Genomic DNA, 16,001 nt, shown 5'->3' with positions numbered 1-16,001 from the left:
CATAATACATTAAGCATCCAAACTAAATAAATGACTAAGAATGAATTTATTTTATCCTAGAGCTTTTGTACTTGATACACCTGCTCTCGGGTCTCACCCCTTTGCTTGTCTGGGCCGGCAGGCTGGACCGGACCTGACAGATGGGCCAGTGACTGCGGCTTTAATCTCCGGTGGGTGGACTGCATCATCGCTCCATTAGGGGATTTTCCTCTCCTGCCATGACTTAATACTGAGCAGACTAGCGCATCTCTGGAACGGAACAGGAGGGAAAATCTCAAACTGAGAGCACAAGTTGCCATGTTTAAGGTCACTGTTTGAGTTTCTATACAGAAATATTGCAATGTGAAGTGAAGGTGGAGATTTTAAACATATAAACACATTTATTTCTATTTTATGGTATTAGTGATCCTAGCAGCAGGTTTTCTGCTACCACGGTGCCTTTCATATACATAAATCATAAAAAAATATAGCAATTCCCTGGAAGAGGGAGGCAGAAAATATCCCTGTGAAATGGAGTTGAATGGACAGTGAAGCAGAGATTGGGAGATTAAAGGAGGATAAATCCCAAATGAAGCGAGAGATAAGTGATGGGGGGAGAAACGAGGCGGGGGAGGTTGGGCTCCGTGAGCGTGCCACGCGACTGCCTCTCCACATTGACTGCGACTGACGGCAGATTGGCCTCAGGAAGGTCAGTGCAAGCTGCGCCCGTCACGGCCCTGGCTGCTGACACAGATTTGTAGCACAGCACATAGTGAATCCCCGTTGTCCTAATCACAGATTTAGGATTAGTTTGAGAGGAAACATGAAAAGCACGTGCCAGGTGGGTGCACGCAGTTCTCCAGACAGAACATGCTTTAATTCAGTCTTTTGCTCGTTCTGTGCTTCACGTCACGCTAAAATAAAGCAATTCCTTAACGAGGTGGTATCAAGCATTTCTTATTTATTTGTCTTTACCAAACAAACATAGAAATATTATTGATCTCCTCAATAAACAAAATCATTCACAAAAACAATTGAAAAGATACAAGTATATAAATACATTGATTGAGTCATCCTAATCATCAGTAAAAATTAACAGAATAAAAGGGCACCTGAAGCCACGGCGATACAGAATTTGTTCTTTGAGGTCTACCAACAATTATGCACCACCACCTGCTGCAACACCTCAATGCACTAAGGCTCTTTACTAATCAATACACTTGAGTTAATGTCCACTTGATTAGATGCCACAGAGAAGCTGCAATTAGTCTCCTTAAAAAAGCTGGAATAGTATTATATACACTTAGTGGTGCCTCAGGACCGAGATTAAGAGATAAAGCAACAGATCAGTTATTTAACTTCATGTACGCAAGAACTATTATCAAAGTCATGCAAGATAAAATTAATTTTGACATCAAAACTTTCAGTTGGACGGAAACTATAAAAAAGGATGTCAATGCACTTTCTATATCTACAAATTAAGGCAATGGAAGTAAATTCCTTGTGTATATATATATATATATATATATATATATATATATATATATATATATATATATATATATATATATATATACAACCATGACGTGGATTTAAAGCTGCTCCATTTCATTTCTCTATGTAAGCCGTCCATCTCATCAAAAACAACCACACACCCCCCCAATGGTAAATCCAGAAAGTCAGGTACAAAAGAAATGTACATTTCACATTCTGCAGAAAGACGCCAGCATCAAAACAAACTCGATTCAGCCTTTTGCACAGTGCAATCAGAGAAATGGAAAAAGCCCTTACAACCTGTACATATGGCATGGCTTTTTCTAGCACAAAACTGGAACAAAGTGTTGTTACAAAATATACACAGTGCAGAAAGGGCCATCACGTGTCTAGAAAAACCAATGCACAGTCTAGTCAGATAGAGACAGACAGAAAGACAGAGGGACAGTGTCTGTGCTTCTCCTTTAAGGGATAATCCACCTGCTAGCATCACTACAGTGCCCCCACGTGGTCAGTATCAGCAAAGTCACTTTGTTTTTAAATTCAGCGTTCTAGATGAGATTATCAGATTTAGTCCATAACTTACATAATGAATCAGTCATCGCCGTCAGTGTGCTTTGAATTCATCTCTCTATATCTCCATGTTCATTAGGCGGCAGTTTACACTGCAGGTGCAGATTGTATGGATGAGATATTTTCTGTTGTAAAAGGAGTAGTATGTATGTGTAAGGTTGTTAAATTCAAGGGTATTACTAAAAAAAGATATGGTGATTTGTGTCATTTGTATGATGAAAGGTTAACAGATCGCTGGGATCCTTTCTTAATTGCTTCAGCAGAACTTTAAAATAAAAGTCTGATTGAAGATGTAAATAAAAAGATAGTCACATGGATCCATAACCTTTACATAAGACATGAGTGCGTTATAACAAAATGTAACTTTGGGAAAAAAAAAAGTTTCCACAGTCTGTGACTGACCAGCCCTTCCATGCAGCTGGTTGTCACACGTTACAGCAGCAGAGAAACAAAACAAAGTGCAAAATCCTGGGGCGTTAGAAGGTTTGTCTCATCAATTTTGCCAGCAATTTTGGGGTTAACAATTAAAAACAAGCGGTCTCAAAGAAATCAACTTTGATGCCGTTAGAAACAAGTAGATAAACATGTGCCTCCACTGCAGGTCTGTCCGTCCTGAGACTCTCTGGTTGCAGTGTAGCAAATAGTGCAAATTAGATAAGATTTCAGTCCATAGGACTACATGTCATTACTGTGTTGCGACAAGCAGATGTGACACTGCTTGTTTTTCTCTTTATCTGGTTAACCGATCAACTATCAACGTACCTCTGAAAGAAATTCTGTACCTGGTAATTATTGCATGTGACACATTTGACAATCGTTTGCATAATGTTGTTTGGACGTGTGACATGGTTTCATGTTTCTCTTCTGACCTTTTTCTTCTGGGAGGGCTTTGGAGGCTCCACAATGTGCTCAGACTCTGCAAGGAGACGACACATTGTGACACTGCAAAACAGCGTTTATTGCTGTGTAATAGCAACAATACCAAAAAAATGAGTAAGCATGATTGAACCTACTCTGAGACGATATGTTGGAACTAGGCTTTTTGGCAGCCAGCACAGGAAGCTCCTGGGCTTTGGGCACAGGACTGACCAGAGATGCTTGGCTTGGCATCTATAGTACAAACAATACAGAGAAGAGAAATAGGATGACAATCTAATGCCTTCTTTGAAAATATTAATCTTGCATTTGTTTTTCCTGCCTGAGCGTCAGTTGCAGCCTCCTCTTCTGTTTTCTTCTTCTTTTTTCTCTTCTTCTTGGATCTGGCTGCTCCGCCAGAGGGATCCTCCACGTCCTTATCATCCTCAGATACCTGCCATAACAAAGGCAAACACATTGATGAATGCAGCTACAAATTAAGATAAACAATACAGGTGTTGAAAACTCTATATTAAACTTTTACGCTTATTTCATAAGATACTTGACAAATTCAGTATAAATAGTCACATGGACACTTTGATAGAGCGAGACCTTGCTGGGCTCAGGCTGTTCCTTCAGTTTTGCCAGAGGAGCGGGTGTCATCAACACAGGAGGCTCTTCATAGTTTCCCCAGTGCTCTGCTGGGGCATTCCAGTCGCAGCTGGGATCCGCTGCTGCCATTCCATCTAGAAAATTCGTTCAACAGGGCCAATGTTAGATAAAGCTTAGCATACATAATTACTTAACAGCTTTGTAGTTGTTATTAAGTATGGTGTAGTGTTTAACTTACTGAATCCAGACCATTCATCAGCAGCATCAGGGCTTTTTGTCCACTGTAGTTCAACTGAATTGGATATTGGGTCTATGTGAGATATAAAAAGGTACAGTAAGTAAAATTGCAAATAAACTATTCTATTGTCTGATGAGACACACAGCACAATACCGACCTTTTTTGTTTAGTCCTAGAATGGACAAGGTCACAGGGTTGATGTCAGTCTTTGCACGGCCATCGATGCCAGTCCATGCTGCTAATGAGAACGAACAAACAGTTGAGCATTTCATATCGAACAAAATCTGCAAGAAAATACTAATTCAAGGACTAATATGTTTGTGACTTTTGCTGTGGACAGCCACAAATGTACACACAATGTGCTGCTGGGGATTTCCTAAAGGCAGTGCCAAATAGTCTCCTGACTGTAGGAAAGTCCTGAAAGAGGACAAAGGAGTCTCTGATAGAAAATGATCCCTCAGGGTACCAAGGTTTTTTGTAAGTGCAATACAACTTCTGCCCAGCAGATGGGTTACCTGAAACAAGGATTTCAAATCATAACTCTCAATAGTGTATATTATTATATAATACTGCATAATCATGTTCTATGAATTAGTAACATCCATGTTAAGTAAACAGTCACCCTGTGTTTACAGTGCAGTGAAAAGCAGCCACAACAAACCTTACTTCACCTACATTTCTATGGATGTGCTTTTCTACAATTTCTCACACTCGTGTGAAATGCCTGTGCAACTTGAGACAGCACCTTGTGTCTCCTGTCCCCAGCGCTGGGAATCAGCTTGGGCCCTGTAATGTGGCGCCGCAGAAACAGTACTCCACTTGGCTCCCTCCGTAGAACCCATCTGACTTGGGAGCTTCAAGGAAATGTCAGCCCATCCTCCACCGTTGACGAAGGGCTCTTCTCTCCAAGTGGCTGAGGAGGACGACACAAGACCCTTAGTGGTCAAATATGTTTTGTATATCTGTCCAATTAAACTATGGGAAGTCCTTATAGAGAACACAGGTTTTAGAGTTTAGATTACTAAATGTATGTGTCACCTTTGTCTTTACCAGCTCCACTGGCTGCATCCCCTTTTCCAGTGGGTCTTGAATGCTGGGGTTCTTAAAAATGAGAGAGAAAAGTAAGCAGTTTATAGTATGACTGTATTTTTCAAGTAACATGTTACATATATACTACCTCTATTGGTACAATATACATATATATATAGAACATTGTGATAAATGTTGTAAAACCTTGACTTCTTTACCCATGTTGATATCTAAATACAGTTATTCTTCCTAGATTAATACCATGGTTCCCTCTGTTCCTCTTAGGATTGGGAGGTGCACTGGCAGCAGGTGAAGTCACTTGGGTTTTGGAGGCCTCAACACCTCCAGGGCTACCCGAGTCCTCAGGGCCTCTGTCCTTTCTGCGTTGCTGCCTCTTCTCGCGGTTACTAACTTTTGTCTCCCATGCACCTAGTGAACACAAATACAAACAAATTGTTAGAAGGGCTGTGTAATATTAATAGATTATTTTATTGAACAAAGCCAAATATTCAATCCAGAGGGTGTCCACATAAGGAAAGGACAAAGATAAATGTTAGGTCACGTGAGGCTTATCAAAAGTTATGATAAGCAGTCTGTATATACTGAAAATGCGAGGGCTGTGTTGTGGGTAGAACTTGAACAGCAGCTTGAAAATGAGAAGTTACGAAATTTCCCCTATAACTGTCTTACCATCATCAGGTTCCTTCCCATCATGTGTAGACACCTGCTGGACTGGTTTCACATCGCTCTTGGCTTTCTTCTTGTTCTTTTTTGCCTGCACTGGGGGACATGCCTCGTGCACCTGTTTGATAAGACAAAAAGGAACCGAGCAGCTACTGATGGTTGTTCTTTGAAACCATGCCACGCTGGCAAATCTTGTTAAAACGTGGTTTCAGTGCTACTTCACAGCCAACATAAACGGCCTCACACAACTGTAACACAAGTGTCTCAGGCAAAGCGGTGACTGATCTGCTTGTCAATAGCAACCAACAGTTTCGGGTCCTCTTCACTTTGGTAGCAGCTGCTCACATGTACCTTCTCAGTTTTGATCTGCGGGGACGGCTTGGAAACCACAACAGCCTCTTTAACTTCCTCCTGAGGTGTAGTCACTGGCTGTCCATTCGACTGAGTCTTCTGTGGAACGAGAGAAGAGCAAGATAACGTGGGGGACGATCCAGCCATACAACAAACACAAATCTTTTATATTGCAATCGAATCTAATTGATTTGTTAGATTAGGTCATAACTTGCAATCTGCGCTGCATTTGCATTAAGCTCATACATGGACATTGGCTTTTTAAAGCAATTAGCCACACTAGTGGTTAGATACTGGCTGGAATCACTTGAATGGCGTTAGCTTGGATATTATTATAAATGCTAGCATAACGTGGTAATAGCATTAGCATTAGATGTCATTAGTGGCTTGTCATTAGCTAGTTAGACAGCAGCCTTTAACCAGCAACGCGCCGTGATTTACGGTGACATAACTTCAACTTGCTGCTTTATTTTGGCCAATCTTAAACAGGGGACGCCGCATTTATGTTGTAAACAAAGCCCCGAGGTTAATGCTACTTCACGCAGCGCTGAACTAAGGTAAGCTAGGACCAAGGTAAGCTAGGCTCGACTGTCACAATAACAATAGACATAAACGTGTGAATTCCACTAACGTTGATCGTAGCTAGCTGACACACATGGAATCTACACGTCTGGCTGCGCCCAGCTGTCAGCGGTACCTTGTCGGGCGTTTTCTTTTTGTTTCTCTTCTTTTGTTCCTCTGCCTTGGCAGCTTTGGGCAGACTGGCCTTGACGGGCTCGCCGCTGCCCCGGCTCACCGGGGAGCCCCGCTTTTTCCCGGCGAACGCGCCACACGCGGCGGCCCAGGACGCGCCGACGATCAGCAGCAGACCCACCGCGGCCGTGCACACCATCACCCACGTCGGGTACAGCTCGGGCTGCAGACCCAGATCCACCCCGAGCCGAGCACGAACGTAGCCCTGTCCAGAAGACAGGAGCTCCTTCAAGTGCCTGGAGAGCAGCTCGGCTTTTTCCACCGCGAAACCCTTTAGGTCCTCAGCCATCTTCCAAACGGCAAATCACTAAATCACACCGACGTTAGCTAACTGTTAGCCGTTAGCTGTCATCGCCAGCATCCGTGTGCTAAAGCTGGAGGAGTGGCTACTCTGCTCCGACCCGGACCGTCAAACTACAGTACAGAGTACACGGGCTGCATTTATACCGCTTTATTGGGTTACATTCAGGAAGGTGGTACCGGAACCAGCTAAAACTCCCATATTAATAAATAAACTTTATAAAGTTTGTTCTGCTGTTAAACATTCATCATCAAAGGTCATACGTTCAAGAAACCACTTTCAATTTATCATTTATTGTACATAAAACTGCTCAACATAAAACCGAGTGCCTAAAACCGCAAACTCAATAAAATACATTTAAATACATCTGTCAGTATAATACAGTGATTCTTCCTCTGTTCTTTGTGTTTAGGTAAATATGATCAAAGCTGTCACAATACTGAAATGCGTCAAAAATATCATTGGAACCTCTATTTGTTATGTAACAAATGTATCAGTGCAACGTGTTTTCTTGACATAAACACAATAAATATGTCTAACTGTTATGACAGAATATCATCTCAGAAGTCTGCATCCAGAGTGAATTCGCAGTCCATCATGCTTGACATGACTCCAAACCTCTGATACTCTGCTACCCGCTTCTCAAAAAAGTTGGTTTTCCCTTCTAGTGAAATAGATTCCATGAAGTCAAAAGGATTCTCTGCTTTAAAAATCTGGTAGAAGTAAAACAAACAAACAAAAAACAGACATTATGACACACTATTATAATATTATAGTCACAAAACAGATAAAAAAATATATAAAATATATATAAAATATCTTGATTTTATTTATTTGATCATATTCAACACAAATTATTTATCAGTTTATACAAATGTAGTAGAATAGTTAATATATTATAATAGTTTTATCACCTTATCAAGTCTGAGATCAGTGAGAAGTCGGTCAGCCACAAACTCAATGTACTGCTTCATCAGACAACTGTTGATTCCAATAAGATCCACTGGCAAGGCCTCAGTCAAAAACTCCTGCAGCACCAAACGAGATATTTATGAATTTACAGAACTACAAACACACATACTTCTATACTTTGTCTACATTGATAACAATCACTGGAGGCATATACAAAACAAGCAGATTATTCATTAGAACTACATTCACTATGTGGGTGACACATATTTCCCAACCTGCTCTATGGCAACAGCTTTGGTGATGATGTCTTTTACTCTGTCCTCTGGTGGCTTTTTTACCAGGTAGCTGTACAGCAGACAGGCAAAGTTACAGTGAAGGCCCTAGAACACACATCAGCATAAATGTCATTATAACAGATGCAAAAGAAAAAAATAAAATCGAATTAGAAAGTACCAATCTATTTTGCAATATGCAGTGCTGTGTATTGTGCCAACTGAGTATTAGTTGTATTTATAACAGCTGTTAAATGTTTATTTTTGTTTCTCATTTTCTCATACCTCATCTCTACTGATGAGCTCATTGGAATACGTGAGACCTGGCATTAGGCCTCTCTTCTTGAGCCAGTAGATAGCTGCAAATGAGCCTGAGAAGAAGATGCCCTCCACAGCGGCAAAGGCCACAATTCGTTCCCCTGAGGACAAAAATACAGGTTAAATATCAAGCGTCTCTGGATTAGAGTTTCTAGTGTATAGAGTTTTCATGTGCCTTACCAAAGGTGGATTTGCTGTCATTTATCCACTGGAGGGCCCAGTCTGCTTTTCGTTTCACACAAGGCATGGTTTGAATGGCATTAAACAAATAATCCCTAAAACACAATTCATAAAGACAGTGAACATGACAAGTTCAAAACACACACGCTGACGATAGTTCCTACATCCGAAATCCGCAAAATTCTGTTGCAACCAAATAAAAACCACAGATGCATTTTATAACTGAATAAAACTGAGACTGTGATCAAAACCGCTGCAGCTGGGAACGCAACAGAAGCCACCAAAATGTGGTGTTCATTTTTTATGATGAACAGGTGTGCACTCTACAGTTTGTTTTAAATCTTAAAAGAACAGGCCATACACAAAGACGATCTTAAGCAATGTTATCTTATTGTGGTATTCTTGCTTTCATGTAGTACATAACATAACAGAGAACATTACATTTGGCCTAAAACACACTTGCACCCAAACGACACAGAGTGAACATGAGAAATATCTTAACCAATAAACAGCTGACCTTTCTTTCAGGTCCCTAATGTATGTGTTGATGAGCATGCTGTACATCTCCGAGTGAACAGTCTCTATGAGGATCTGGAAGCTGTAAAAAGACCGTGCTTCAGGGACCTGCACCTCCTGGCTGAACCTCTGTACCTACAACGCAAATACCATAAAACATGAAAATATTGTATGTAAAACATTCAGGTTAAATTTTTGAGGTAACACCGACTTTATTTTTAAAAACATTTTTAAGGTACTAGAAAAAATGTATGATGCACTGTGTGGCTCTGTTTTAGTGATTGATTAACTCTCTCACCAGATTCTCATTGACGATACCATCACTTGCAGCAAAAAAGGCAAGGACATGTGAGATGAAGTGCTTCTCTTCAGGCTTCAACCGGTCCCAGTGAGCCAGGTCTTTGGAGAGATCAACCTAAAACACACAACATTATCATATGCCAATGTGATAGATACATAGGGTTTATAGTTTAAAAATGTGATTAACCCAAGAGCATGATATAGGGACAAGTTGTAGCTCTGGTTGATTACCTAAAACAGCTATAATTACCTACCTCTTCCACTGTCCAGAAAGAGGCCTGTGCCTGCTTGTACATCTTCCAAATGTCAGGATACTGAATGGGGAAGATGACAAACCGTCTGGGATTTTCTCGGAGCAACGGTTCTTCCTCTGTCTCTGAACCATGCAGACAGTCTGTGTCTTTATACCTGAAGCCATTCTACAAAGAGCAGGACGTAGACAAAGTAAGTGCATTCATATTCAACTCACATGTGACATTTTTATTTGCTGAAATGAAATAAAAAACTTTATCAGTAAGCGATGATTATCCCGCACAGACTTTAGAGTTTGATAGACAACTATATTTACGGATTGTGCCTTTATTGGTGAACTCTGCCACTGCGCGTGCGCATTAACCCCCGACGAACACAACGAAGGACGCCTGGACGCGATCAGCAGCTCATAACTACGTTTTACAGTGTTTTGTCACTTCTTCCATGCTACGCAGTTGTGTTCAACTACCACCTCCACTTCTGAACGTTTTCGTTGACTTGTAGGCGGGTTTTGCTGCCTACTAAACCATAATGCGCTAGCCAACAAAAACGGTCCGAGCTAGTTTTACAGTCACAAAGCTCAGCCGCGTACACGTGTAATAGTAAATAATGGGTTTAATTTACTATGGTGAATTAAAATGAGCCAGCGGGTTCTACGTTAAGACAGAAACCAACATTACACAATTGATAGCTCAATAGGCTGCGCACGCAGGTCTTCTTCTATGAAACACTAGCCAGAAATGCTATGGCTACTTACCGTTGCCTTAACATTACCACACTGCCGTTCTATTTTGGTTGGATCCATTTCATCAGATGACAGTTTTCGGGCCGTCGGTGTCATTGAGGTCTGAATGTGGGGCTCCTGGCTCCTTCTCACTCACTCCGTGCTACAACCTTGAGTGTGTGTCGCTTTGGCTGCTGAAGCCATTTAAACTGACAGCCGCGGAGGGACACAGCGCCCCTAGCGTCCACACCCTGCACAGTCAAATCACATGTACCGGTAGTTTTCACACTTTCCCCAGACTCTACTGTCATGGAAACAAACAAGAAATACACACGTTCTGGATTTCACCGATTATTTTATTGAACAGGAATGTAGTTTTAACTCTTCTACTGCAAACAACCTGCTTATAGATGTGTGGTAAACATGAGGGGTAGAGAATTCCTTGTGATAATGGTGATTGCAGCATGCATTCATGAGGGGAGGTTAACATTTGTCATATACAAATCCACCCTGCTACACTGGTATGTTATGAATTCCCAGCCGGAACACATCATTTGTACAAGCCCATGCACAGTTTTGCGACTTTAGCATAAACACTTGATGGAAGGCCATTGGTGGATCGTCATCTACCTGTAACAAAACATGTGGAAGTATTTGTGAGTAAACAGAATAAATGTGACTGGTGGAAATAAATTTTACATACATGTGGTTAAGAAAAAAAATGCTCTGACATACATGCAATAGTCATCGTAAAGAAAATCTTTCTGTTGAGGAAATATTACATCTACACTACTGAATGTTTTGAAGAAGTTAGCTGAAACAGGTGTATGATAATTAAAAAATGTTTTATAAAAGATCAGTTTGGCTGTATTAAAGCACCAGTTTGTATAGATTTGGATTAGGTGCACGTGGTTTATCAAATAAGATTTAGTAACTTACCTGTAGCTGTCCAAACACCATGATGAGGATACAACTGTCTACTGTGGGTTGGAAGTCTTGCTCTGTGATAATGTGTTTAATGCGCTTGAAAGGCAAGTTCTGTGAAGAAGGAAGCAAAAATGTAAGCAAGAGTAACATCTAGGGGGATTAATGCTATGAACAAAATAAGAAAGCATGCAGTTTAATGCAGCATGTGCATAATTGCAGGTATTAAAAATATACAAACACAAAAACATCTATAAATACAGTAGATGTATAACATGTTCACAATTTCTCTGTAGAGCAGTATACTCACAGCTAGTTTGCCTGTAATGGCTTCTCTTCCTTGGAATGGTGTTCCTTCCCAAGTCAGACAAGCGTCAGCAGACTAGAAAAAAATGTATATATAATTAATTAGGCACATATACATTAAAAAAAGGATGCATCACAACATTTACAGCAATGATATGCAGAAAAAATGCCTCTATGTCACTATACAGTGACCAGACGTACATAAAGGTTACCCAGTCCCATCCTGTTGGAATTGTCAAACTGGTTGTAATATTCCTGGACAAAGCCCTCACCAATCTTTTGCCATATTTCTTTTTCGCACGCCATGTGTGTGGCTTTGGATCTGGAAAAAAAAGAAATATCTCAAAATTACCTAACTAAGATCAGTAAGGTCAGTGAGGAGATTTGGTCTTTGAAAGGCCACATACTTACAAGCAGTTATGTTTATGAAGGACATAATTTGTTACTTTAGGATTTTTATTTCAAGCTAATTTAAAAAATATTACAACTAATAAAACAGGGTTAAGAACACATATATTCACATTTAATTCTGAAGCGTTACAATGTAATATAACTCCACTGCCTTTGAACTACATTTTCACACGGACATTAAAAGGTTAAATAAATAACAGACAAGGAACTAAGCCTATTTGCAAACTTTTATCGCCAAACTTGCTTTTAAAACTATTACATGGTTATTTGGCGTTTTCGGAGTTTTGTTTAAGACATATCATAGTGCTTATAAAGAAATTACATAAACGCTATTCAAGTTCAATAAAAGTTACCGTCAGCAATTAACCAACAGTTTAAACTATGGCTAACGTTACCGTTAGCACACAAACTAGCTTCTTACGGAACCGGTGCATTACTTTCTGTCTTTAATGTGCCTTTGTCATATTGACCTAAATAAAGCTCGCTGCTACGAGTGGATGTGTGTCATCTGCCGGCATCATTTAACTAAAACGCCTATTTCATGTTGTAAATCTTGTCTTACTTTTTCAACCAGCGTGGAGACTAATCCAGTCAGATTGAGGCTGGTGGAGTTCCCGCTTCCTGCGAGTTATGACGAATGTATGACGTTGTGGTAAACTGACCAATAAAGGCATAGACTGTCATCCGAAGACCCCGAGTTCAGTCTGTCAGGCGCTTCACTCCGAAGTGTATTTCACCAGAGTTTCTCCAAGCCCTAAAATAATCGGCACCTCTGTACTACATTGACCCCGCAATCTACTTAGCAGAGATTCGCGGATGTCTGTCACACATGAGGGAAGAGAACTCATTTATTTTCAATTACGCCTACGAGGAGAACAGCGGAAAGTGCTGCCTGTAAAATTTCACCCAGGGCTATTTGTCATAATGATCCTAAAAAGGAAAGTCATTTTATCCTAATACAGCCATGTTTGGGGAAAGAGCATTAATGGGGGAAGACATTGTCTCAAAGATTTTAATGATTATTTAAAAAATGTAAATCAAAAGCAACAAGTATATAAAACAACCTCAGAACAGTTTGGCAAATAATGTATGAAATGATAACTGCAGGCCTCATTAATAAACCTTTTAGCAACTCTAAAGGTCCAGCTGTCTCACAAGGACAAAGTCCTCTAGTGATTGTTTCTAAACTCAAATCACAGTTTTATCCTTAATCAAAAGTTTGATTTAAAGTTTGATCAAATATTCTGACTTGTTTAAAGTGTGCTTTTTTGAGTGTGTGCAGTAACTGACTTATCTACCAATTGGAATTGATAGCAGGTTACATCAGGCAAACAACACGGGTAACATTTTTAAATGGAAGACTTTCAACTGGAAGAGATTGATATTGCCAGGGGAGAGAGACAAACATGAATGGTACAGACACATTTATGACAGCGTGCACATTTTTACAAACAGTAAAAGGAAAGTAATTTATAAAAAAGCTGGGGAATGTCTTCATGTAATACATTATAACACCTTAACATCTTGTTCCACTGTACCAGTGGGGTGAGTTTGTCCATCTGATTTGTCACAAACCAAACATCTTACATTAGTGAAAACAGGACTGACAGAAAAGAGACCAGTTCAGGCACTTTAAAAATCAATTTGCTACAGTTCAGTGCTCAATGCTGCCTGGAAAACGACACTCGCATAATGTCTTTGCGAACTTGACGTCTGGTAACTTGTTCAGAAAGTCTGCTATTGCTTTGATGAGGCCGCTGCACCAAGGTATCCTCTTGCATTTGATGGCAGTAAGAATCGCCTTTATCGTCTCACCAAACAGGCCTCTAAGGCTAGAACCAAGTTAAGTGTGAAATGTTCCATTGTGTCACTGTTCTGGCTTTGACTTAAAATAATCATCTGTCTGAAACACACTAGGTATCTCTTGGCGCTGATTTGATGCTGGTCTTCTTGGGCCGGCAGGTTTCTGTCAACAAAACACAAATTAATTTGAATTGTCCTGTAGCACAACTCAGCAGTAGAGACAGTTTCACACAATCTCTCAATGCTTATTCCTGGTAATTCTAAATATGGGAAGACATAGAATTCAGAGTACTAATTAAGAAAAACAAGTATATGAAGGACCACTCACATTTAAAAAGCCTGGGGCGCTCATTGTACGGAACATTTTCTTAAAAGCACCCGGTAGTGTTCCTATTTCACCCTCTGCCTGTGTGACTTGCTCTTCCATCGCGTTGACATTAGCTCCCACCATCTTTACAAAGGCCTGTGGTAAACAATAATAAAACAAAAAGCAAATAAATGCTTTGCAATATTTTTAGGGGAGAAAAAATTTTGTTATAAATCTAAAAAAAGTTGCGTCCGCACTTGTGTCAAGTTCATCTACTGTGTTTTGTAAATGTAGACAAAGTGGTTGATATTACATTGACTATTAAAAATGGAACTATAACAAATGTTTTGTGTGCTAAAATGATCACCTACCTCTAACTTATCGATTCTTCTGTATATTTGTCTCATTTCAATGGACTTCTGTTGGATTTGAGGTAGGCTTTCACTGACTATCTGGGAGGTATCGTTACGTATCTGAGAACAAAATGAGAAGATGTGACATATGTATGCATATATTTGATTAAACTAAACTACACCACATGATGTTGTCTGACCATTTCATTGTGTCCTCACTTACCATATCCAGCATTCCAACAAACTCATCCACTCTTGTCAGCATTTCTTCCAAGCTCTTTTCCAAACTCAGGATCTAGAAGCAAGATGGAATTAAAGAAAATGTAAGCTGCTCATATGTCAAGCCAGCATAACGCACATTTTCCAATCTGTGCATTTAAAATTTAGTCCCATGGGATGACTTAGTCTAAAATTAAATTGTATGATTTTAAATGTGTTAGGAAAAACTACAGAGTCGAAACAAACACACTTTTGTCTTCCTACAAGTCACCCCACCCACTCAGGTCACTATAAATGGTTTGCTGAATGCATATCATGCATGTCCAGTTAATGTCAGGTCAGTACAGAGAATGCTGCAGGGAAACTGGGCTGAACAAAAAATAGCATACAAGTTAGCCTTTGTTATATATGTTATTGAACTGGCAATACGTAGATCTTGTCCTTTAGCCCTTTTCCACGTGATAAGCGCTTAAACATTTAATTGGAGGGTTTTCATAATAAAAACATGAGCAGGGTCCCTTCCAGATACCCATGTTTCAACAGTCTTTTGGGTTTAGCGCTTACAATCTATAAAGCATTAGCAAGTGGCGTATAACCGTCAACTAATATCAAGTTATAAACACTTTATAAATGACGTCTTTCAGAAAGGCTGACGTTAACTTTGGCTCACTAGCTGGTGGTTAAGCTAGCTTGTGCCCGCATTAGCCAAACAGCACCGACCTCGTCTCCAGCTGTCGCTCTGATGTAGGAAGAGTAGCTGAGGGCGGTTCGTCTCAGGACGTCGTCGTCGTCGTCCTCCTCGGTGGTCTCGGACTCGGGTATTTCGTTGAGGCTCGGGCTCTGAAGGACAACATTAGCCGCCGCAGCAAAGCTGGGGCTCTGCGACACCGTACCGCTGCTCAGGATTTCGCTCACCATGGACAAGCTGCTCGCACTTTGGGAGACGACACCGCTGTCCCTGCTTATCTCAGCACTGGACTCCTCCAGAGGGGACAGAATGGCCACCCTGTCAACCCGTTGATGGTCCATTACGCCTGTCTGTCCGTCCGAGCTGCTCCCGTGTTTTGCCTTGTCAACTGACCGAGTCACGTGTCCTGCAGCGGCTACGGTGGCTCGTAAGGGTCCAAACAGCGGCGTCCACAATACAAGCGCTGAACGACATTAACCGTTTAAATGCTCAAAATAGAACTTATTTTAAATTTACTTTGCACTCAATATAATAACATTTAAATAACTAACGTAATTACATTTAAAGTTAATTATGTGTAATGTAGGTTTCAATTTATACAAATTCATTGCCGACTTGTCCAGAAGATGGCAGCGGAATTCACTAGT

General features: G+C 40.5%; 4 protein-coding genes across 6 annotated transcripts; all 4 read right to left on the bottom strand.

The window, feature by feature from the left end:
• Nucleotides 1–27: 27 nt before the first annotated feature.
• On the bottom strand, nt 28–7,003 carry mtdha (metadherin a). Of its 3 annotated transcripts, none has more exons than XM_029166667.3 (13): nt 6,447–7,003; nt 5,816–5,914; nt 5,471–5,582; nt 5,042–5,209; nt 4,790–4,852; nt 4,497–4,664; nt 3,909–3,989; nt 3,752–3,823; nt 3,514–3,647; nt 3,245–3,355; nt 3,060–3,156; nt 2,916–2,962; nt 28–249 (listed from the first exon to the last, which is right to left on the bottom strand). In XM_029166667.3, the coding sequence occupies exons 1-13, from the start codon at nt 6,855–6,857 to the stop codon at nt 196–198; spliced, it is 1,617 nt and encodes a 538-aa protein (XP_029022500.1). In that variant the 5' UTR covers nt 6,858–7,003; the 3' UTR covers nt 28–195. The 3 variants fall into 3 exon arrangements, with proteins under 3 accessions (XP_029022500.1, XP_029022501.1, XP_029022502.1); XM_029166668.3 differs by having other exon boundaries at nt 3,909–3,986; XM_029166669.3 differs by having other exon boundaries at nt 6,513–7,003.
• A 1-nt stretch (nt 7,004) lies between these two features.
• Nucleotides 7,005–10,590, bottom strand: rrm2b (ribonucleotide reductase M2 b). Its single transcript, XM_029166670.3, has 9 exons — nt 10,377–10,590; nt 9,622–9,786; nt 9,366–9,482; nt 9,069–9,202; nt 8,552–8,646; nt 8,339–8,472; nt 8,057–8,161; nt 7,784–7,897; nt 7,005–7,582 (listed from the first exon to the last, which is right to left on the bottom strand). Exons 1-9 carry the CDS (start codon nt 10,458–10,460, stop codon nt 7,430–7,432), a joined length of 1,101 nt encoding a protein of 366 aa, XP_029022503.1. The 5' UTR covers nt 10,461–10,590; the 3' UTR covers nt 7,005–7,429.
• Nucleotides 10,591–10,678: 88 nt separating this feature from the next.
• On the bottom strand, nt 10,679–12,705 carry LOC114865505 (nuclear transport factor 2-like). Its single transcript, XM_029166673.3, has 5 exons — nt 12,547–12,705; nt 11,775–11,895; nt 11,578–11,649; nt 11,283–11,381; nt 10,679–10,973 (listed from the first exon to the last, which is right to left on the bottom strand). The coding sequence occupies exons 2-5, from the start codon at nt 11,877–11,879 to the stop codon at nt 10,857–10,859; spliced, it is 393 nt and encodes a 130-aa protein (XP_029022506.1). The 5' UTR covers nt 11,880–11,895; nt 12,547–12,705; the 3' UTR covers nt 10,679–10,856.
• A 277-nt stretch (nt 12,706–12,982) lies between these two features.
• bloc1s4 (biogenesis of lysosomal organelles complex-1, subunit 4, cappuccino) lies at nt 12,983–15,774 on the bottom strand. The gene is made up of 5 exons (XM_029166671.3): nt 15,387–15,774; nt 14,671–14,742; nt 14,466–14,567; nt 14,116–14,250; nt 12,983–13,950 (listed from the first exon to the last, which is right to left on the bottom strand). Exons 1-5 carry the CDS (start codon nt 15,693–15,695, stop codon nt 13,852–13,854), a joined length of 717 nt encoding a protein of 238 aa, XP_029022504.1. The 5' UTR covers nt 15,696–15,774; the 3' UTR covers nt 12,983–13,851.
• Between the last annotated feature and the right edge of the window lie 227 nt (nt 15,775–16,001).

This window comes from Betta splendens, chromosome 11 (genome assembly GCF_900634795.4).
Source record: "Betta splendens chromosome 11, fBetSpl5.4, whole genome shotgun sequence".
Taxonomy (NCBI): Eukaryota; Metazoa; Chordata; class Actinopteri; order Anabantiformes; family Osphronemidae; genus Betta; species Betta splendens.
The sequence above is the reverse complement of the archived record's forward strand: the minus strand, read 5'-3'. Positions and strand labels throughout refer to the sequence as shown.